Here is a 13,086-nt window from a genome sequence, read left to right as displayed (position 1 = left end):
ATGTCTTTACCTAAATCATTTCCAGTTAAATACCATTGTCTTGTGTATCACATTCATCTGCTGTAGACTGTAAATTCTCCAAGGTAAGACCTTGTCTTTTCATAGGTTGTGTAAAATGGTGAAGACACTTTCAGCACTTGTGGTATAACAGATGGTTATCATTTATAACAAAAGAATAAGAACAATGGCAGCCTACTCATGTCCTAGAAGCTTGGTGTGCAAAAGGAACCCCATTACATATTTATATTTATATTTATATTTATATTTATATTTATATATGTCATAATCCCCTAACAACATATTGTAAAGGTATGCATGTTTCTCCCTGGGAAAACCTGACAACTCATTCTTCAAAATCTAGAAAACAGACTAGTGAGAGTTAATTCTAATTACATAAAGATTCTTTGCTTTACAAGACAGTTTTTCTAAAAGTCTCTTTAAATAGCCACATCTCTTTTTGGAGTATTCAAAATTGGATTTGCCTTACAAAATGTTGATTAAACTCAACTTTTCAGGAGCAAAGAGACTGTACAAAAATGGGGCATTGCATATCAAGTGTTATTGGTGAAGTCTCACTTAGTGATCACAAGGCTCACCATTCCATCCACTGAGCCCATCAAAGTCAGAATGTCCAAATATGGCAGGTGGCTTCTACAGGGCATTGGGTGCCCTCATTCTAGGTAGGAAAGCTAAGCCAGCATTGGGGTCATTGACCATCATTAACCGTGTGAGTCTGGCAGCCAAGGGCATTAATCTGTGCTCTGAAATGATCTTGCATTATTCAGCATGTACTGACATTAGCTTAAATAGGGATTTTTTTTTTTATTGAGACAATTATGAAGAAAAATCTGATTGCTTTTATTCAAATAGATGAAAACAAAATTTTGAGGAGTGATGATGCATTTCTTACTTCATATGTAAGTCATGAGCAAGGAGAGGAAAAGGAGAAATTGGAGTAGGACCAGATAGGAACACAGGGTCCAAAGGGACCCCCCCAGATTACAGACAAACAAACTTTTACTCCCTGTGTCAAACCCTCTTTTTTAAATAAAACCCTCTACTTGTAAGCAGATAGGGAGGTGTCAGTCATTTCTACTCTCTCCCAATTCAGATGCATATCAGAAAAAAGCACTATTTACTGCACCACTCCATTTTGCAAGTAAGTATTGTACAGGTACTATATTAGACTCAAAGATGGGAAGAAAAGACAGGGAGGGAAGAAGGAAATGCACATTTAATAAGACAAGTGAATGATTCCAAAGATCATACAGTGTCTTTATGTGCTATTCCAAGCTGGTTTCTCTAATAGGAAAATGAAAAGGCTTCATTTTAGAGTTGCCTACTGTAACCAGATGCACTATTCATGTGTTTCCAAGGGTCCTAAAGCAAGAGTTGATTCATCTCTGCCTAGATGTAGGCAGGCTGAGGAGAATCTTTCAGGAAGTTCTAGCCATTGTGCTGAAAGGCTATTGTTAACACTATAGAAAAGGGCTACACTCAGAATTTTCATAGGACAGTTTATTTCTGTACTCCTCTGAGTTATTTTCGCCTTCCTGCCTTGTAAGCCTTGCATGTGCTTTGCGTGCTCACAAGTGTCTGGATTTCAAAAGAGAGTGTTTAATACACAGAGTGGTCTTGGGCCTGGAGATAAGTGTGTGAGCGAGTAGAGAAGAACCATGAGTGAGGTGGAGTGAGAGGTTAAGCTGAAGACTCTGGTGGAGAGGAAAACAGTAAATTCACATTGTTTGATGTTAAATACGTGTTTGGGTTTGTATTTCATGTTTTGCCACACGCGTTCAGAAATGCCCGTCTCATTTCTCATATTCACGCTGTTTCTGTTCAGAACCAGGCCAGGATAGACAGGCTTGCAGAGGAGAGCAATCCTCATCAGCCGAGGGAGGGAAAAAAAAAATTGAATGTGCACCCTGAGGGAAGATGGCTCTCTAGAGTGTAAAAATGTGTTCCTGGGACCGTGTAGAAAAGGGTTGAGAGTGAGGAATCCGGCAGCCAGAGAGCTGAAGCTCCCTCCCTTCCTAGGCATAGGAGTGCAGAAGGGGGGTTGCTCCCGGCGGGGTGGTGGGGGTCTCTCCTCCTCGTGCCTAGCCTCTGGCAGGGGAAGGACCGGGAACTGGGCATGTGTGTGGCAGAGGCTCACTCTGCCAGGACGAGATGCTGGGGTGTGAGGGTGGGGTGGGGGCCGAGGGGTGGCTTGGAGCCCTGGCGGTGGCTGCCTGACGTCACCGGCCTCTCTGGCAATAGGCTGCGAGCTGAGCTCCCCGAAGCGGCGGCGGCAGCAGCTGCGAGGCTTGGTCTCTGGCCCCTTCACTCCGCGCCTTCTGCAGCCACCACTGCAGCCGCGCGGCGGGGGCTCCGTCCCTGCAGCCAGCTGGTGGCCCCAGGTAAGGGACGCGGTGCCGCCAGAGGTTCCAGGCTGCCGGGTGGCGGGGCGCGAGGGGGTCGGGCAGCCCGGCGGCCTGCGCAGGCACCCCGGGCGGTAGCTTCGGCCCCCACCCTGCCCAGCCCCGGCTCGCGCGCCTCCTCTGTGCGCCGCAGTGCAACAGTTTGCCGCTGCCTTTCGAGAACGGCGCGGGGGCTCTGCTGTGCGCTGCGGGTCTGCCTGGCTCTGGTCCCCGGGAAGAGCCTCGGGCTGGGGCTGGGGAGGCTGGAGGGCAGGTCTGTTCCCCAAACTTTGCAAATGAGAACCCATACCCTTCCATTTCCTGTCCCCCTAGAAAGAAGCAGGATACTGCCGAGTGCGGGGCACAGGGAGATGGAGAGAAGGGGGCGTTTGCGGGGATGTGCTTTAGCTGAAAAAGGTGTTTCAGCTGCTTTTTTTTTTTTTTTTTTTTTCCTGGTGGTTGGGGGGTGGGGTGGGTAGTACCAGGAAGAAGGCTGGAGAATGGATGGAGCGCGATCCAGCGCGTCCGCTGTGGCCACGGACAGAGGCGGAGTAGGATGTGGTTGCTGTGGTACCCCCATGGGAATGGGACTTAAGGGACCTGAGGCCGGCCAGGGAAGAAGAAGAGTCTGGAGGGGAGGAAAGAGAAGGCAGTACTGCGTACCCGGAGCCCGCTCGCTCGGCGGTTGCGGCTGGGTGCTGGGAAGGGTAGGATCCATAGGAAGACATCCACTCAGAGGGCGAAGGAAGGAGGAGAGTCGGTGCTCTGGGGAGAGGGGACCACGCTCCCGGGCGGCTGTGTGTCTGTTGCAATTAGAAAGTTGTGGAGGGCGCAGGAAGGCTGCCTTATCTGCTGAGTAATCTGTATCTCCGCGGCGCCGGCGCGGACCCCTTCCCAGCGAGCGGTGCGAGCGCGAAAGCTGGCGGCTCGGGTGCGCGGCCAGGGGCGGGCGGGCTGGGGTCCACGGGCTGCGGAGAAGACGGGCAGCGCCCAGCCGAGGCGGTGTGCCCAGAGGGCCGCTTTGCAGTGCGGGCTCATGCTTCCGGCCCTCCTCACTCCCCTGGGCAGCGGCCGGGATCCTAACTAAGCCTGTTCTCTTTGCAGCCTGGTGCCTTGGGAGAGAAAAGGGCGCGCGGACACGCGTTCCAGGCGGGGCCGGAGAGGATCTCCTGGGCACCGCTCGCTTCCTGGCCGGCTTGCTTGCCCGCAGTTGCTCCCTCAGCCCTTCGCTCGCGCGCGCATCCCCTCCCACACCAGGGAGTAGTTTTGGGTGGCGTGGGCTCCGTCGTCTTCTTGCCTGGTGGGAACGGTGTGCCCGAGAGAGGAAGTCCGGTGGGCCCGGCCCCCCCAGCCCAGCGCCCATGAGTGCCAGGGCGCCCAAGGAGCTGAGGCTGGCGCTGCCGCCGTGTCTCCTCAACCGGACCTTTGCTTCCCCCAACGCCAGCGGCAGCGGCCACTCGAGTGCCCGTGGCCCGGGTGCGGGAGGCAGCGGCGGAGGCACCTGCATCACGCAGGTGGGACAGCAGCTCTTCCAGTCCTTCTCCTCCACGCTGGTGCTGATTGTCCTGGTCACCCTTATCTTCTGCCTCATCGTGCTGTCCCTCTCCACCTTCCACATCCACAAGCGCAGGATGAAGAAGCGGAAGATGCAGAGGGCTCAGGAGGAATACGAGCGGGATCACTGCAGCAGCAACCGCGGCGGCAGGGGGCTGCCCCCGGCGGGCGGCCAGGCCCCGGCCCACGCGAAAGAAACCCGGCTGGAGAGGCAGCCCCGGGACTTTGCCTTCTGCGCCCCCTCCAACGCCTCCTCCTCGTCGTCGTCCCCTGGCCGCCCGCGCCAGGGTCCCTGCGCTCCCCCGCCTCCCCCACCGGCCCCCAGTCCGCAGGGAGCACACGAAACCTCCTCCTGTTTGGACACAGCTGGCGAGGGCCTTTTGCAAACGGTGGTACTCTCCTGATTGTTTAGCCCCCCTCTTCTCTCCCCTTCCTCATTTCCAGCATCTTTGCCGTCCTTGCTTTTTCTCCCCCTCCATCTTTCCTCTGCCACTTTTCTCTGTCCTCCCTCCCTTTTTCCTTCTTTCCGTATCTGCCCTCCCCTTACTGTTTCTCCTCCGCCGAGGCACTGTGCGGTATTTGTAAATATTGGGCGAGGAAAGTCTCGGAAGAAGAAATAACGCTGATAATACTTTATTATTAATATTTATAGTAATTATTATAATACTAATAACACAATCCAAGCGCATGACAGATCACATAATTTCTCATTGTCAATGAAGGACGCGTCTTCCCTCTTCACCCTGCACATCCCTACCCCCCCCCCCCCCAATAAGGAGGAGAAACCGCACAAGCTACCAAATCTAAAAAAGGCATTGATTCCTGGACCAAAGGGAGTGGAGGGGGCCTGGTGTGTTGTACATAGCTGTCAAGTTAAGGTTCAGTTACCTTCCCTTCCTTCCCCCCCCCCCCCCAAGCTTTCACTTTTCCTTCAGCTCCCCTCCCTTCCCCATTCCCACCTTCGCAGGGCTCAGGCAATACTATATTATAAAGAAAACGTCTACATTAAGCACCAGAACTACAAGAGACCACAGAGACAGTCCCAGAAAAACGTGTATGACATGTACCGATCTCTGGTCAGCCCTCTTTCTCACCCCTTAGTTAACCATTCCCTTTTCCAGGACCAGGCATTTAAATTTACTTTTAGAAATGTCCCTCGCTGGCCGAAAATCTTTAAATGAGTTGAAAGAAAAGAAAAGAAAGAGACAGAAAGAAAAAAAAAAGAGAAAAAAGACAGAGAAAGAAAGAAAGAAAGAAAGAAAGAAAGAAAGAAAAAAGAAAGAAACTCTACTGCTTTAGCTCTCTGCCCCGCCCCCAGCTATACACCTTTGACTTGGGACATTTTCAGGATTCACAAAAGATCCAGAAGCTGTCCAGACGGGTGTGGTGCTGACATTGCTTCACCGGACTGGTCACTTTCTTTGGTTGTGCAGGCAGAGGAGGGGCTGTTTGGGGAAGTGACTATTTTGGCTTTTTGTTGGTTTCTTTCTTCTTTTTCTACAATCGGGTTTGCGTTGTACTATTGCTTTTATTATTAAACATTGCATAAGTTACCTTTTTTTGTAAAAAAAAAAAAATACTAGGTGATGTGCAGTACTGAAAGTGCAGTATCTAACCAACCAAAATGTTTCTGTTTCATTTTTAGAGCAAGTGCACCTTTGTTATATATTTATTATATTGGTACCAAATACAGAAGCAAACTATAGTTCTGTACTACATCCTCCAAACTGTATGGTCTTGTTCTTAATTTCCAGCTGTTGATATAACGGTTACCACTGGATGAGCAATTCAGTGGTACAGGACTGGCTTCTGCTGTTTCCAGAAGTGTTCTTTTGTACCTTATTCTGTAGTAGACTGTTATAAAAAGATAACACATACGTTTTCTTTTTTTCTTTTGCGAATAACAGAAACAACCACAACGGAAAACAAACAAATAATGGATGTGCAGGAATGCCATCTATTAAAACATGGTTAATATTTAAACAGTGCCTGTAGTCCTACCTGCATGCAGTTACCACCTGGAGGCAGTGTTGTGTGTGCTTGCTTGTACTGTATGTGTTTGGGGGTGAGACTGGTGGGGGTACTGGGCAATTTGGACGACAGGACATGCAAATTTCAAGAGAAGTTAAACCCAGTAACTACTTGTAGGATAACAATATTTGAAGCTTGTTCAGTTAAAAAGTTGTGCTTGCATCTGAGATGCAGTGAAGGAAGGGCTCTTTTTCTCTTTCTCAGTCTGGCTTACCTACGTTCGCTGGATATACCAAAAAAGATGGAGAGAAAAACAAAGTGAGAGAGAAGAAGATCAATATTTTTATTCTCTCTCCTGATGCCAGACAAGGCCATCTATGTTAGAAATGCAGTCCACCTATGGTTATTTAACACTTTGTTTCCCTTGGATTGATGATAGAAGGGGCCAGAAGGGCATTACAATCTTAATTATATGCAGTGGCATCCTTTCTTGGGAACCAGTTCTTTGACAGCTATCTAAATGTTTGGATAATGTATGAATGAGAATGTTCTACCAAAAGCTCAACTAAAAGAGTTCTTATTAACCTGCAGGGTGTAAGGCAACAGTGCCCCTAAGTGCATCCCTCTTCCAAATAGCTAGTAATTCTAGGTTCTCTGTCTTGGTTCCAGGCTTCTGTGCTCTTATCTAGAGAAGAATATTACCTCTGAGGTTTTAGGTCATCTGTTAAATTGCCCAAGCTCAGACTGCATCTTTTATACAAATAATTTAATAAGCTTAATTTTAATCACCCATTAGATATTCACTCAAGTCCTTTCCCGAAGCACAGAGGATCATCATTTAAGCATGCCATGTTGTAATATTAGGAAGACCAGGTATAATCTTTGGGTTCAGTATATTAAACAAGGAACCAGATTCTCTTCCAGTGCCTTAGTCACTTCCTAGTAATAGGTATAAAAGAGTGCATTAACTCCCTTGGGCCACTAGGGAGCCCTTTAGTGCATCAAGCTCTACATTGTACATCAGAATGACTAAGGCACTGTGCAGAAGAAAGTCCATTAATTTTTGTAGCTCACCCTCATCTAGCTGTAGCTCTTTAAGACCTTATTACAGAATGACTTTTGGACTTGAAATGTGAATAGAATCAGGGACTCAGAAGGGAGCTTCCTCATTTCCAATAAGCTCCACTAAGTGCGTGGATATTACTTTCTCCCCTTTGTTTGGTGCACTTCTTACAGTGAATAATTTCCCATTTTATTAAAGCAATAAGGTGTTCTGTTGTGAGCAGTGCTGGATGATGATTCCATTTCCTTGGTGCTGAAGCTACTCATACGTTTTTGCCTTATGAATCACAGTGCATTCAAGGCATGCAATAAGAATCCCCTTCCAAGGAGCAGCCTGTACATTCTAGGGGGTAATTATGAAATTGTCCTATATAATTTTTCCCCAAAGAAATAGAGGAAACAGGAGAAATGAAAGCATTATGTATACTGTTTAAAAGACATGTTTATACCTCTAAACATGGGCACACATCCATAATATTCTCTTATTGTGCACCTTTAAATATGTATGCCTTTCTCCATTAACTGACTGTGGTTTAATATTTTTAATAGTGCTCTTTGTAAAGATGATGTGGTTTGTGAGTCAGATTTCATGCTGAGTTTAATATACTCAGAATTCTAAGCTTCTGGTGGTGTCACTCGAGATTTTTTATGAGACAGTGAATTACATGAAATTCTAGTAACACCAGTCCCCACACCAAATGATTGCAATAAGCACATATCCAAGCAATTTGCACAGACCCTGTTTAGAACACTGCATCTTATTGAGCTCAATTGACAGTCTCAGGAGTTTGGGATGCTACCAACAGGGCATTTTGGATTTCATTTATATGAAACAAAAGGCAATCTGGAAATAGCTGAATTTATTTTAAGGATTTTATTCGCTGATGTCCCGTCAGATGAATTGCTTCAAATCCCTATAGCTACAGTTCAACTTCTGCACTTGCTATTCGGTATTAATAAGGTGGCATGCTTGATTCTTATTGTTTTTAAAAATGAGAAAATTGGAGCGAGAATACCATTATGTCAACTGTATGGGACTCTGAATCTTAAAGATGTAGATGAATATAATCTTCTTTAGAATTTATATACACCCATAGATATGTATTTATATATGCATACCTTTTGTACAGATTTACAATGGACTTTTTGTATTCTCTTTTCTGTCATTATAAGAACGAGATGGAAACCAAATCGTTGTTCCATCCTCTTATCCAGAGAGGATACTGAGAAGCCAGGTATATGCATGTACTTATTTCTCTGGGGTTAAATCTGAATGACTTTCTCTTTATTTAATGAAAGGGGAGAGTCTTGTTTGGCCCAGGGAGCTGGTAATTAGATAAGCTTCCTTTCCTAGTTAGTGACTCAAATGTAGCAATGATAATGAACTTGTGACCATACCTATGTGGTCTAAATATCTAGATGGAAAGCAAAAATATCTAGAAGAGCTTTAGGGCTATCTAGACCACAAACTTGGATTGTGGCTTGATTTTTTTTTTTTTTTATTTTCAGCCTATATGTTGTGTGGAGATACATAGCTAAAGGTAAAGTGAAAATTTGACCCTTATCTGTTTAGTTTGGTATGTAATTTTTGGAAAATATGGATAAATTAGCTTTAAAAAAAACTTTGGCATCTGACTTTTCCACTATTTCTATCTATATCGATTGAATTAATTAGATAATGGTTAAAATTCCATTTTTTTTCCATTGTGTAGACATATGCTTTAAATGCTTTTCTGTGGGTGACAGTTGAGCAATTGCTAGCTGATGTTATGTGGAAGTTATAGGTTAAATTAGAACCAGGAACTTTAATCTAATCTGGTCAGACTCCTCAGGTCCAGTCCCCTGTGAATCTGGACTTTGAATCTGAATTTGGAAAACCACTTCTCTGAGCCATCCTTTTTTGGTATTAGTGATTGTGGCTCATAGATGTTTTAGTTCACATTTGAATGAACTGAGCTATCTATGGAGGGGCTGAATGGAACATTGATCTGATTCTGATTTGGTTTCTGATTTACTTGATAACATTTGAGAAACAGTTTTGATGACTTGACATCAATACTTACTAATGTCACCAACCTAGTGATACAGTTGGTGCCATGTAGGAATGCTTAGCTAAGAATAAGAATTTAATTAACTTTAGTTGAGGACAATGTCTTATCAAGGTAGTTCTACCTGTTTGAAGCAGGGACACTTGTGATTTCGTTGGGTTGCTACCATAGGGAGATTAACAACAAGAATAATGACAACAGCAACAGAAAAACTGATTTTTGAACTCAAATATATCCGACAGAATGAAACAGATATTAGAATTCATGGAAAATTTGTTTTGCTTTTCTATCAATAAAAGAGTTTTCTTGTTAATTGGCTTTTTGGACACTATTTCCTTACTGATTTAGAATATAGTAAGATTATAAAATTACTCATTCTATTGCCCTCAGATGCTCAAAGAAATTAGTTTTTATTTTTAATTATTACTCATCAAAACTTCTTCACAAGCCAACTGCATCCAAAAATGGGAAGTTTATAAATTTAGTATCACCCAATAAACTGAGTCCAGTCCATTAATTTAGCAGTCCTTTTAGGCAGATGCTCAGGCTCTCTAGGTCATATACTTAGTCGTTCAGATTTGCTCTTTTCCTGCCTTCTCTAACATAATCAGGTATGTGGAGAAAGGATATGGTTGACCTGATTTTGTGGCGATGAGGGAAATTGGAAGCCTCACATTCATATACATTGTTTGGGTCCTAGCTGAACTCCGCTGGAAAGCAGTTGATTAGGACGGCTCTCCAGTCTGAGATGCTGTTGTCCTTTCTAGATTTTGTGCTGACTTTTGCCACTGCAGTCTTAGACCCTGGACCTTTTCCCCCGAGTCTCAAGTCATCTTCCACAGGAGTCTGTATATCCTGCACCCTGCCATCCCTAGGTCCAACAGGACTCTCACACTTTGTCCTCTTGGAGATACGGGAACTTCTGGGTATCCTGCATGCCATGACCTACTACTGAGAGGCATGGCACCACCCATCATTGCCACCCCACTTCAGCTAGTCCTGCTCCATGTCAGATGGTGCCATGAATTAGGGCTTACTGCTCCACTCTGATACATTCCAGGCGGTGGGGTTGCCAGTAAACCCTAATCCCTGGGCTTCTCCAAAACTATTTACATGTTTATGAAGCACCACCCCTTCTTTTTGTGTGTGGAGAAGAGAAGCATGAAAGCCTTAACAGCTGCCTGTCTCACTCTTCTATCTCATTTTTTTCTCAGAATTGCTCCAAACTGCAAGAAGCAGATTTTCCTCTCAATGCCCCCTTTTATCTGCCTGAGCTTTTCTACCATAGGTGGCATCCCATCTCTGCAGTGGGCTTTGTCTCTTTCCTGACTTCAGCCTTATGACTAGCCTTTAATGGCAGTTAGGGTATAGGAGACAGAGAGAGAAGCTTATTGATAAGGGATCCTAAATTGGGAGATATTTGAAACATAATCCTACCATACTAAACCTTTGTATTCCTGAAAGGACTTTAACTCATAATTAAGGTCCTACTCTCCCACTTTCCTAGAAGGTGAGAGCTTGATTTTTATACTACATTTATTTCTTTGTGAACTTCTACCCAATCCCTCCACCTTTGGCTAGAAAATCTGGGTATGGATTGCATCTTTTACCCTGTATCACTATTTGGTCTCCAAAAAGGCACAGCCTCTTTCCAATACTTGGTCATTACTTTGCCCTACCCCCACCCGAGAAGCTGCAGATTGCACATTGGAAATGTTCTCCTTGAGCTGGGAAAAACTTCTAGTGGGTATTGAATTCTGGAGTGGAGATGAATAGCTTTCTCTACCAAAAGGTGGCAGGAAGTATGGATTGGTGCCACAATCTAATCTCTAACCATGGTCTCCTTCATTCCCAGGAGGTTAAGTATTCTTTAACCTCAGTTTTTTTGGTTCATGAGAAGGCTTGGGTATTTACTCAGCTAGGTCTCACAAGACTGACAATGGACCTACTCACTAACTCCTTGGATCTTCCTGGGTTGACTTCGCTAATTAAATACCGGCTGGGTATTCTCTTTCTGATCAGCTGCTGAAGTCCAATCTCTTTTTTCCAGTAGTACCTCTCTAAATTGTCCCAGTCTTGAACTGATGCTGATAGTATTGGGCATTCCTCTCTGAAAAGTTGGTTCTGCTTCTCAAAACTTTACAGATCAAGAAGGGGCTCTAGTGATGACTTTTCTTATCCCCTCTTTTCTACTTTATGCTGACCATTCTTTATCTGCATCTGCAAGTCTTCTCTCTCCCTGGGTTATGGCTTTGACTTAGGATTTTTAATTTTAGCCTGGAGGTTTATAGTGACTCATTGGTACAAAGCTCCACACAAATTCTTTTTTTTTTTTTTTTAAGATTTTATTTATTTATTTGACAGAGAGAGACACAGTGAGAGAGGGAACACAAGCAGGGGGAGTGGGAGAGGGAGAAGCAGGCTTCCCGCGGAGCAGGGAGCCCGATGTGGGACTCGATCCCAGGACCCTGGGATCATGACCTGAGCCGAAGGCAGACGCTTAATGACTGAGCCACCCAGGCGCCCCAGCTCCACACAAATTCTTAAAAATCCTGAGAACTACCCTGAAATGCACTGAGATGTCAAAAATACTCACCTTTCACATACAGATGTGCAAAACAAGCATGGCTACTCTATCTTCCTATGATTCATCTTATCTCTCATAGGGACCAACTTGCTGGGTAGCCCTTTTGAGAAAATTTTCAAACTCTAAGATTTTCTCTTCTTTTCTGCTTCTTTCCACGTGATGTCTGGGAATGACTTCTGTTATATGATGGTGGCTGAGGAGGAAGGTTCCTCGGACTTGTGCCGTCCTAAACAGATCCTTTCTGGTTTGAGCTGCACGGTGGCTAGTCCTGTCTGCTTCCTGGCTTGTACCCAACATCAGAACCTGGGATTCTGGACTTTTTTGTATAGTCTCCCCAAACTGAGTCAACAGTGGCTCTTTTGTGCCAAATGCAGGATTTTGCTGTTTTTGCTGTGTTTCAGCATCTCTGGGCCCCTTCCACTGGAGCAAATGAGTATCTCTGAGTCATTAAGACATCCCATTCAGACCATGCGAAATAAGAAGGCTTCTAGTTGCCTGTAGTCCCTACAGCTGTCACAGTGCCACTGCCTTTCTGTAGGAGAGAGGAGAGTACTGTAGATCTCTCCAGTAATGGTTCCCCCTAGTATGGCCAGGGAGATTTTCCAAAGCCCCTGCTTGCTTCCAAGTCCACAGACTCTCTGATCCTATCAGAATACTTAACCACTGGACCTCTCTCTATAACTGTTTGTCCCTGAATCAAGGGCAGTCAAGGGCTTTGGGGACCAAGAGCCTTGGAATCCATCCTCCTCAAGCAATATTTGGCTCCCTTCTTCTTCCCAAATTACCCAGAACTAGAAGGGATAGACTTTTCCTCTGTGGTCCCTTATATGGTCCTCTGGTACAGCCAAACAGGAAGTGGTAGATTTGGGGTATTTTGCTTTCTAAATGTAATATCCTGTGCCCTGACTCAATCCTCACAGGTAAGTCTTAAATGGAGGATAGGGTGTAGAAGAGGGATTGACCTACCAATCAATGGGCCCCCATTAAGAGGTGCCTAAGACATATTTTAATGGTTATGCTTATTTATACATAGGGAGTTATTTCAAGTTGAATGGTTAGAATTTGGTGATGTCGAAAGATACCGTCTCCGCCTTCTACTTAGCAATGTGTGAAGTCCCTAAATTAAGAGCTTGGTCCCAGGGGTTTATGTTGTAGACCCCAGTCCAGTCTCTATGGGAGAGATAATAAGCGTCACCAGTGCCTTAGTATGGATCAGCCTTTCTAAAGATCCTGCCACAGAAAGTAGAGGAGGACGTGTAGATCCCTAAGTTCCAAAGGTGCATGCATCGTCAGGGAAGAACAAAGAAAGGAGAGGCTAGGAGACACCCTTCTCTATCTTTGCCCTTGTGCGCCACACCCCCTTCCTTCTGCCACATTGTGTCCTATGGGGAGATGTACAAAAGATCATGGTTATGCCCAACATGTGAGAATGTGGCTATGATATGACAGGCTTGTTTGCAGGATC

General features: G+C 45.2%; 1 protein-coding gene across 1 annotated transcript; it reads left to right on the top strand.

Annotated features, from left to right (window-relative positions):
- Positions 1–3,728: 3,728 nt before the first annotated feature.
- CUNH11orf87 (chromosome unknown C11orf87 homolog) lies at positions 3,729–4,357 on the top strand. Its single transcript, XM_045892901.2, has one exon. It carries the CDS (start codon positions 3,761–3,763, stop codon positions 4,355–4,357), a length of 597 nt encoding a protein of 198 aa, XP_045748857.1. The 5' UTR covers positions 3,729–3,760.
- Positions 4,358–13,086: the final 8,729 nt, after the last annotated feature.

Source organism: Mirounga angustirostris, unplaced genomic scaffold (genome assembly GCF_029215605.1).
Source record: "Mirounga angustirostris isolate CCGP_5_RB_7025 unplaced genomic scaffold, mMirAng1.0.hap1 SCAF_13, whole genome shotgun sequence".
Taxonomy (NCBI): Eukaryota; Metazoa; Chordata; class Mammalia; order Carnivora; family Phocidae; genus Mirounga; species Mirounga angustirostris.
Note: the sequence above shows the minus strand (reverse complement) of the source record. Positions and strands in the feature narration are given on the sequence as shown.